A 10,818-nucleotide genomic window follows, 5' to 3' on the forward strand; every position below is an offset into this window, starting at 1 on the left:
GATTGATTATGCCATAGTTTGTACATCTCAATTGTCAGTAGAAACCACATTTGTTAAAGCAAATCAGCCATATCAGCCTTAATTTTTTTAAAGGAGGTAAATGAGGCTGAATGAAATGTTTCACTGCCAGACAAGGCTCCGCTGATAGCCAGGTGTAGCATGACAATGATTCACTCCATGGTGCTGAAAAGAAAGCTCTTCTGCTGGGACAGCTTTATGTAGGCCCTAATAGTTTGTGGGAACCGGTTGTCACTGTTATAGTGCAATTAATGTATTGTTTAGTGTTGTGTTGTTGCCTTGCTGGCATTCATCCCCCTCAAAAAATGTAGGCTTTGCCCCACCAAGATTTACATGCTAAAATGGCCATTGTGTTTGGCCACTGCAGAAGTCTGATTGAACATCAATCGGACTTTACTGGTTCACTGCACGGATCGCTCATCGGTAATCAGTATGTTATTTACAAGGCTACTCTAACTGGGCCTCAGCCAATAACCACAGCTGGACTCTGGAAGAGAACGTTGTCAGAGAGGAAGAGGCAAAGTGAGAGGTCCAACTCAAGGGAAAATCTGTCTCCCTCCAGCAGGTGCTATTTGTCCGTTTTTTTTCGCCCACCAAGCAAGGAGTTTTTGTATGGAGGTCAATGAGAGAGTGTTGAATTTGGTCATCAAAAAACAAATGGCTTATTTGATTGAAGTTTCTTAGCCTGCACTCACAGGACTGCCACAAGCCCTTGGCAGGCCGCTTTTGTGTCTTCCATTCAGAGGACCGCTATAAGCGCTAGAAAGCCATCTAGCCATCACCTAATTTGAAAGACGATAGCAAGGAATTTCTCTAATCTCAAATTCAGCCTGCCACCTTCCAGCAAACCACAGCCAGGCGGAGGCTGCAAGCTATTTCTGTTGTTTCTATAAATACCTTAGATTTGTTTTGATTTTAATTTGATGTAACTTGCAAATGTAAAAACAATACAACCACACGTGGACATAATGCATTTGCAATCATTGAGGATGACACAAAAGACGTGATACAAAATCATTTAAAGTTTAAATAGATTCATGATATATTGATCATGCCAATTTGTTTTGACATTAATTTAACATACTATATATCATCGAGGCAATACAGCAGTTATATCCTAACAATAAATGACTCCCTAAACCGCCTCACCCACTTGAAGAGAGGTGTTGATGACTGTGTACAGTTGGTGGCGGCACCTCTTAAACACCACAGAAGAAGCTGAAAAGCATCAACAGGAAGTACTTTGTTACCATCCTCTATCTAGTTTTCAAACCAAATATAATTCAACCGGTTTTTGCAGGATGTTTCTAATGTAAGATTAGTCTAAATGAGACGTTTATTTGTCAAAATTTAAATCGAGTTTTATATTTAAAAAGGTGTGTTCTAGCTTTTATTTATCTGAACGCTGTGACAAAGAAAGTAACTGTAGCGTAACGTTACTCTTACTGTCATGTTTTCTATTTGAAGAAACGTTAATTAAAGAAAGAATACAGTTGCTTCCATGACGGATCGGGTAAGTTTGGTTGACTTATGAACAATATGCTTTCTGTGGTGTATGAAATGTCAAGGCCTATTTTTCATCATCTTTGATCTTCCATATCCATTCGTTCCATTTGAACAGTTGGACAAAATAAACAATGGTGGTAAATAAACACGTGGGATATTTTGTCCTTCAGCAAAGTAGCCTACTAGCCTAAAACACACCGATTGATACAAGGCAATGCGCAACGAGCAGGTAAAGTCAGAACCATGGAGAAATAATGAGGGCAATAGTGGTGTGTAGGTAAAAGCGTCAGCCAAGCCAGAAAAATAGCCATATTACAACCTGTGTTGTGATAATTGCGTTGTTTGTTATAACCTGTTAGTAAGCCTTGACACAGCTGAGACAAGAAGACAGTGGCAGAATACATTCAACCAGACCTTTGTTAAAATCATAAAACCGGAGAGCAACATCTGTCCTGTTAAGTTCACAGTTACAACCTACAGAATGATCAAGCAAGTTAATGTTTCCAACGTTTTCGGACTACTAAACAACAATTGATTTAGTTACCGCAAGTCGCAAAGAAAACAGGCCCTTCATCCACTATTCAAGCACAATTTAAACTTCAACATCATCTTATCACCTATGCTTACATTACTACAACTAAAAGATTTAAAAAGAAACAAGGGGTGCAACTTTCACTGGGGACAAGGGACATCCCTACATTCTGAATTAGCATTTTTTTTGTCCCCCCCCACTTCTAAATGTTGCACCCCTGCCAAAAACGATTTAGTTAGATAAACTTAGGCTAAATATGATGCGTCTATCCATGGTACTGATTTCTGTGTGTGCATTGCGAGTAGAAAAAAAAACATGTTGGTAGCTGGTGGTGTGACTCAAGGTCCCTTTTTGGACACAGTTAAGGTGCTCTTTCATGACTGGATCAAATTGTGCCATCAGTTCAACCTCTTTGAGGAAATGTCCATTTGATGGAGAGTAGCGTGTTTCTGTGTGTCTCCTTAGTGCTAGATTTCTAATTGCCTGAGACTGCACAATAGCAGTCAGACGTGTCAACACTTCTCTCCATCTTATCCTCTCAGCCTCAATAAGTGCCATCTCATGCTTATCAATTGTTTCCCCTTTTGTGATCCTCATTGCCAGTTCTTTCCATGTTTTGGTGTTCTGAACTGCTGTCGTGTGAAGTCAGATAAAGAACTTGCATGTTTCCAGTCTGTCAGTCCTGTCACGCCCTGATCTTAATATCTGTTTTCTTTATATTTTGGTTAGATCAGGGCGTGACTAGGGTGGGTACGCTAGTTTTTGTATTGTCTAGGTTTTTTTGTATGTCTACGGTTTTTGTAGGTCTATGTGATTGTATGTCTATGGTGGCCTGATATGGTTCCCAATCAGAGGCAGCTGTTTATCGTTGTCTCTGATTGGGGATCATATTTAGTAGCCATTTCCCTTTGGTGTTTGTGGGATCTTGTTCTGTGTTTAGTTGCCTGTCTGCACTATTCGTAGAGCTTCATGTTTCGTTCGATAGTTTGTTGTTTTGTTGAGTTTCAGTTATTAAATATTATGTGGAACTCTACTCACGCTGCGCCTTGGTCTCATCTTTATGAAGAACGTGACAGAAGATCCCACCAACAACGGACCAAGCAGCGTGTTCAGGAGGAATGGACCTGGGAAGAGATTCTGGATGAAGCAGGACCCTGGACGCAGGCGGGGGAGTATCGCCGTCCGAAGGAAGAAATAGAAGCAGCGAAAGCTGAACGGCGACATTACGAGGAGTTATACCAACGAGGCAAGCACGAGAAGCAACCCCCCCAAAAAATGTTTGGGGGGCACACGGGGAGATTGGCGGAGGTAGGGTTTAGACCTGAGCCAACTCCCCGTGCTTACTGTGGGGAGCGTGTGACTGGTCATTCACCGTGTTACGCAGTGATGCGCACGGTGTCTCCAGTTCGCATTCATAGCCCGGTGGGCTCTATTCCAGCTCCTCGCATTTGCCGGGCTAGAATGGGCATGCAGCCAGGACGGATGGTGCAGGCTCAGCGCTCCTGGTCTCCAGTACATCTTCTTGGACCAGGATATCCTGCGCCGGCTCTGCGCACTGTGTCTCCGGTGCGTCTGCACAGCTCAGTGCGTCCTGTGCCAGCGCCCCACACTTGCCGAGTTCAAGTGAGCATCCAGCCAGGACGCATTGTGCCAGCTCTACGCTCCAGATCTCCAGTGCGCCTCCAGAGTCCAGTATGTCCTATGCCTGCTCCCCGCACTCACCACGCATCAGGCCTCCAGTGCGCCTCCACAGTCCAGAGCTTCAGGCGACAGTTCCCAGTCCAGAGCTTCCGGCGACATTTCACAGTCCGGGGTCTCCGGCGCCGGTCCACAGTCCGGGTCTACAAAGGCGGAGGGATCAGCGTAAAGAGGGGGGGCTGCATCCAGAACCGGAGCCACCACCAAGGGTAGATGCCCACCCGGACCCTCCCCTATAGGTTCAGGTTTGCGGCCGGGAGTCCGCAACTTTTGGGGGGGGGTACTGTCACGCCCTGACCTTAAATATAAAGAAAACTGATATCTTGGTTAGGTCAGGGCGTGACTAGGCTGGGTATGCTAGTTTTTGTATTGTTTAGGTTTTTTTGTAGGTCTATGTGATTGTATGTCTATGGTGGCCTGATAATGGTTCCCAATCAGAGGCAGCTGTTTATCGTTGTCTCTGATTGGGGATCATATTTAGGTAGCCATTTCCCTTTGGTGTTTGTGGGATCTTGTTCTGTGTTTAGTTGCCTGTCTGCACTATTCGTAGAGCTTCACGTTTCGTTCGATAGTTTGTTGTTTTGTTGAGTTTCAGTTATTAAATATTACGTGGAACTCTACTCACGCTGCGTCTTGGTCTCATCTTTATGACGAACGTCACAAGTCCTGAGCTTCCCAAATTAGTTTTCTTCTTAGAACAGAGTTTGCAGCAGAAAAGGCTGTTTTTTTTTTCAGAATACACCAGCCAACTTCTAGGGATTTTTTTCACCACTCACCAAGGTCTTCCTGAAATACTGGTGGTGGCAACTTCTTCCTTCACTCTCATTCCTTGGGGAAACAAAGTTAGGTGGTACCTCACTTGGTCCTGTGCAAATTAGCTGTGTCTGAATTCTGTCAGTCAGCAGGGTCTGTAGACAGTGATTCATCCTCAGCAGCAGGATCTGTAGACAGTGGTTCATCCTCAGCAGCAGGGTATGTAGACAGTGGTTCATCCTCAGCAGCAGGGTCTGTAGACAGTGGTTCATCCTCAGCAGCAGGATCTGTAGACGGTGGTTCATCCTCAGCAGCAGGGTCTGTAGACAGTGATTCATCCTCAGCAGCAGAATTTGGTGGGATGCAGCTACAGGCGTTTCTAAAGGAGAGCAAATGGGCATTAGTTTACGCATGTTATTCACAGCATTTATAGTGGTGGAACATCCCACATACATACCCAGTAATAATAAAATCATCATTGTTACCTACAATATGGAAATTTAAAACTTTGCGAAAGGGAGATTATTTATTCTGTTTGTTACGCAGGGATGCACACACATGTGCGTGCACACAAACCCACCTGAAGAATCGATCACGCAAATGTCAACATTCCCCAAAAAATAATGGGCGCCCCGTGCCGCCCCCGGCAAGATGCCGCCTTGGGCTGCCCATACCTAAATCCGCCACTGCCTTGCGCAATGCCAAGCCTCGGCTGGAGTGATGTAACATGCTGACCAGACCGGACACATCACTTGCGCGAGCGTCGCAAAATAAATTTAGAAATCCATGTTATTCAATTATTGCACCCACACTGCTCATGCACGCCAACGAGCATCTGCGATGCCAAGGGCTAAAATAGAAGTCATTCCTATTTCTGACGCAGATCGCGCTGAAAGTCCTGCCTCTCCCATCTCCTCATTGGTTTATAGAAACAGGTGGGTGATTGAAAGACGAAGTGTTTTGCCGGTTGTTGTGGTAAAAGTGTAGTTGCCAATCAGGGATTTTTTTATAAGTTCAAAGATGAAAAAACCTGGAAGGAGGAGAGATGACTAGAAACGATTTGGTTGGCTGTTTTATGTGTGGATTAATTGTCGGAGTAGAAGACCTTGTGCATTTCAGGTAAAATAACAACTCAATGTTTATATCCCAGGACAAATTAGCTAGCAAGCTAGCTAAATAGGACAAATTAGCTAGCAAGTGCAAGCTAACTAGCTAAATTGCCATACATGTTTAATGCTTTTCGACCTGTCCCCAAATTAATGTAATGGTTCAGAGTTTGTTTTGATATTTTAACCTGCGTTTGGTGTAGGGGGACAAAATACATTTATGCACGATAGCGCATGATGGCAGACAGTTTGGGTTCCGTGTAAGGCTCGCTGCCGGCGGACAAATCTGGGTTTGGCAGATGTCAGGAGAACGCTACCTGCCCCAATGCATAGTGCCAACGGTAAAGTGTGGTGTAAGAGGAATTATTGTCTGGGGCTGTTGGTCATCGTTCTGTCCCTTAATTCTAGTGAAGAGAAATCTTAACGCTACAGCATTCTAGACCATTCTGTGCTTCCAACTTTGTGGTAACAGTTTGGGAAAGGCCCTTTCCTGTTTCAGCATGATGCCCCCTTGCAAAAAACAAGTTCCATACAGCAATAGTTTGTCAAGATTGTTGTGGAGGAACTTGACTGGCCTGCACAGAGCCCTGACCTCAATCCCATCAAACACCTTTGGGAAGAATTGCAACGCCGACTGCGAGCCAGGCCTAATCGGCTAACATCAGTGCCCGACCTCACGAATGCTCTTGTGGCTGAATTGAAGCAAGTCCCTGCAGCAATGTTCCAACATCTATTGGAAAGCCTTCCCAGAAGAGTGGAGGCTGTTATAGCAGCAAAGGGGGGACCGCATGCATTTGGAATGAGATGTTTGATGAGCAGGTGTCCACATACTTTTGGTCTTGTAGTAGATGTGATGAGATAGTCGTGTAAATTCTACACAGGGGCACTCAAAGTCAATCTTAAATGAATCATTGTTTATTATCAGCATGCTCTAGAGGTCAAAGTCAAACTTAGGAAGCATAAAGTACCGTTCTGAAGGTATCTCCCTCAGGGAAGTCCCATTAGATCTCTTATATTACTGGTTACAGACACGTTACATAGTCATAGTTCATAGGGTTGGTTCCGGCATGTGTCTGGCACCGCCTCCTGTCTTAACTTATAGAACATATTCTGGTCGTTCTGCCAGATGGTCCTGAGGAGGGGGTCATGTTGCCCCCCTTCATATTTTTACCAAGTACAGGCAGGAACCAAGGATTATTTATAACAATATGAACATTTTGAAGACTGCTCTTCACATGATAACATTTTCCATCACAGGATGTATAGGATGTATACATTATGGACAGTATGTGTATAGAATTACTGGAATATCTGTACAATACGTAGGATTGAGTCGTGATCTGATTTTCCGAAGGGTGAGCAAATATAGATGCAAACAGCACGTTGTTCATTGCATGCTTGTTAGCACCAGAAAAACATCAGAATAACTCTGCAACGCTTTAGACTAGAAACAAGCTGTAAAAGGCACCAGAAAAACATCAGAATAACTCTGCAACGCTTTAGACTAGAAACAAGCTGTAATGGCACCAGAAAAACATCAGAATAACTCTGCAACGCTTTAGACTAGAAACAAGCTATAAAATGGCACCAGAAAAACATCAGAATAACTCTGCAACGCTTTAGACTAGAAACAAGCTGTAAATGGCACCAGAAAGATGTGGCTCTTGTACATGGGGATAACTGTATACATTGATATTCATTTCATTTCGGGTGGAAGGTAAAACCAAATAATTGATGGATTTGGCTCTAAATACTACATCATAATGAGCAGCAGTAGTTCAGATGTTGAGGTTTTTCCTCTCTGGTTATTATGACAAATCACGGTTTCGCAGGTGTTGGCGTCCTCTGAATTTTGGAAAGGGGAGGGGACATACGGCCTGTATCTTGAAAGAGGGTGGAGCTCCTTGTTCCAGCGTCTCTTAAGCTCTCCTCTTATCACGTATGAACCCAGAACTAAATTGAGCGGTTGACCAATTCATGAGACATTAGTTCTGCCTAAACCAAGATTAACTCAGGGGTGAAAGATGTGTTCAACTCCAATGAATGCGCAATCAAAGCTTCTGAGCATTAGAATTGTTATACATTTGTGGAAAGTAGTGAACGATTACACACTTCAGGAGAAAGGAGGTATTATAAGGATGGACCAATCAGAGATTTAGACTTAAGTAATCAAATGTTTGGTCTAATGATATTCTATGTACAATACTTCCTGTGGTCACCAGGACAGAGCTAGTCCGTCCCCTGGTCACAACTCTCCTGGTAGCGCCTTACTGCTGGGTCTGAAGAGGGTGTCTGTGCGGCTGGTCGACTGCAGGAAAACACCAGGGCAGAGTGGAACTGTGAGAGAAGGACACAAGGAGGGAGATTTGATTTCATCAAGTAAGAACAATGGGGTGTGGAACAGACTACAATCTGCTTCTGCAACTTCTGTTAATTCATTGATTAACAGTATACATGTATGGAGGGGGTGTGCCTAATAAACTGGCCACTCCACTGAGTGTATATTGATGATAAGGGCGGCAGGTAGCCTAGTGGTTAAGAGCGTTGGGCCACTAATCAAAAGTTTGCTTGTTCCAATCTCTGAACTGACAAGGTGAAAAATCTGTCTGTGCCCTTGAGCAAGGTACTTAACCCTAATTGCTCCTGTAAATTGCTCTTTATAAGAGCACCTGCTAAATAACAATAAAAAAAAGTTATAGGTTTTGGAAATATGGGTCCATAAACAAATACTAACTATTCAATGTCTTTATTTTACAGGGGAAACCCCTAACCATCGTTCTCTTAGTGGGAGGGGCTTATCATCTGGGGAGCCTCAACATCCTGTTGCTGACGAGACAGAGAAGAGTCTCTCCAGATTAGAACACCCCAAGAAACACCAGCAGAGACGTACAGGGAAGAAACCTCACCACTGCTGCTCTGACTGTGGGAAGAGTTTCACAAGCCAGAGTGGCTTCATTATTCACTGTGATCAGTGTGGGAAGAGTTTTGCTGCATCTAACACCTTCAAATCGAATGTAAGAATTCATACAGGGGAGAAGCCTTACCCCTGTCTTGATTGTGAGAAAAGCTTTGTTAGTGCAAGAGCCTTAACTGTACACCAGTGTGTACACACAGGAGAGAAACCTTATAGCTGTGATCAGTGTGGAAAGAGCTTCAATAAGTCAGTCCACCTGACTACACACAAGCTAATACACACTGGAGTGAAGCCTTATAGCTGTGATCAGTGTGGAAAGAGCTTTGCTGTAACTTCCTCCCTGACTAGACATCAGGTAACACACACTGGAGAGAGAACTTATGTCTGTCTATGTGGGAAGAGCTTTGCTCTAGCTTCCACCCTGACTGCACACCAGCGAACGCACACTGGAGGGAAGCCTTATAGCTGTGATCAGTGTGGGAAGAGCTTTGCTGTATCAGAAAAACGAACTAGACACCAGCGGATACACACAGGAGAGAAGCCTTATAGCTGTGATCAGTGTTGGAAGACCTTCAATAAGTCAGTCCACCTGACAACACACCAACTGACACACACTGAAGAGAAACCTTACAGCTGTGATCAGTGTGGGAAGAGCTTTGCTGCAGCTTCCACCCTGAATCGACACCATCGAACACACACTGGAGAGAAGCCTTACAGATGTGATAATTGTGGAAAGAGCTTCAGTCAATCAGGGAGCCTGATTTCACACCAGCGAACACACACTAGAGAGAAACCCTATGTCTGTCTGTGTGGAGAGAGCTTTGCTCATTTAGGGAATATGAGAAAACACCAAAAAGCAAAAACGTGCCGTATTTCCTCTCCTTCCTATCTGACACCGGTTCCAGATCCATAAATAAAGGATCAGTAGAAAACATCTAGTAAACAGTCGTATCCATCTCTCATTCTTAAACAGTTGCCTTAGTCTGATCACCATGGTAACCTCTGGAGCATAATATACAGCTCTGATCTAGGACCAGGTCTCCCCTGTGTCTATGTAATATTACACATCTAAATGGATAAATGTTATCATAGAAAATGTCAGCGAACCTGTGTGTGTGGGGGCGTGTTGATAATTGTATCTTTTCATATACTCATGATATTATTAAATGTCATTATGTAGAATTTTTCAACAATAGGTGTATATTCATGTATTCAATTGATCAATAAATTAAATCCGTTATCTTCTAAACAAGAAGTTATCACTTAAACTGTATATATTATATATCTATATTGATTAAAATATTCCTAAAACTAATCAATAATACATTGGATAATAATATCCATGAGGTCCAGGTAAGAACTATGCATGCTGTCTTGTAACAACGGTTAATGTAATAACTTTTAGATTTATAATGTAATAAAACCGGTAAATGTAATATCTTCTTGGTTAATATGATAACGTTATTTTTCCACATTAAGTGGAAAAAAGTTATCAGGTGAGTAACTACTTTTTAAATGAATATCGTAACACCTAAACCAATATTTTATGTGTTACTTCACTTATGTTAATGCAGACCCACAAACACAAACCTATGCACCTGTACTCATACACTAACACACACAAGCACACATTGATTAAAAGACCTGAATTCATCTGTAGGCCTTATAGTCAATGAGTCAGGGGACTCACTTGGGGGTGAACATTTGTAAGGTCAATGTGCCAAGAGTTGAAAATGGGTTCTATCATTGCAGCTTTCTGTGTGCTATCACTATTTCTATTCATCCCATTACATTTTTTGGTAGCATCCAATAAGCCAACATCAGCGTAGAGGATGTCTGATGTAAGGTAGCTATCGACCTAGCTAGCTAGCGAACTACATTTGTTTATCTAAACTAAAGTCTTGCTTGCTTTCCTGATACGCTGCCTAGACATTCCAAAGCATATCAATGTAATTAGCCATCTGTTATCTGGCTACCCACAAACAGGGAAACAGATCCCAATCAAAGGTGTTATCACATGCTCCACTAAGGCAGTTATTTATCTTATAACTTGTCCTTGTGGTAAAAATTATGTGGGTAAAACAAAGTGCGAAATAAAAGTAAGTATCTCAGAGCATCGTAGCACCATCAGGTGCAAAAACTTTACTTATCCAGTTGCGGCCCACTTTTTGGAGGCAGGCCACTCGATTTCGTCTCTGCGTTATATTGGCATTGAACATGTCACCCTCCCTAGGAGAGGGGGTGACCTTGATCATTTATTGTTAAAACGAGAGGCTGCCTGGATCTTTAAC

The 10,818-nt window shown here is 43.0% G+C and overlaps 1 protein-coding gene across 1 annotated transcript; it reads left to right on the forward strand.

Moving 5' to 3' along the window:
* The first annotated feature begins 1,216 nt into the window (after nt 1-1,216).
* LOC121844147 (zinc finger protein 883-like) lies at nt 1,217-10,205 on the forward strand. Its single transcript, XM_042314068.1, has 3 exons — nt 1,217-1,531; nt 7,836-7,992; nt 8,371-10,205. Exons 1-3 carry the CDS (start codon nt 1,520-1,522, stop codon nt 9,438-9,440), a joined length of 1,239 nt encoding a protein of 412 aa, XP_042170002.1. The 5' UTR covers nt 1,217-1,519; the 3' UTR covers nt 9,441-10,205.
* Nucleotides 10,206-10,818: the final 613 nt, after the last annotated feature.

This window comes from Oncorhynchus tshawytscha, unplaced genomic scaffold (genome assembly GCF_018296145.1).
Source record: "Oncorhynchus tshawytscha isolate Ot180627B unplaced genomic scaffold, Otsh_v2.0 Un_contig_12004_pilon_pilon, whole genome shotgun sequence".
Lineage (NCBI taxonomy): Eukaryota > Metazoa > Chordata > Actinopteri > Salmoniformes > Salmonidae > Oncorhynchus > Oncorhynchus tshawytscha.

What these genes read in the sequence shown, in the direction of transcription:
- LOC121844147 (XM_042314068.1), top strand. An exon ending in GGGAGATTTGATTTCATCAA is followed by an intron (nt 7,993 to 8,370) that starts GTAAGAACAATG and finishes TTTATTTTACAG; the next exon opens with GGGAAACCCCTAACCATCGT.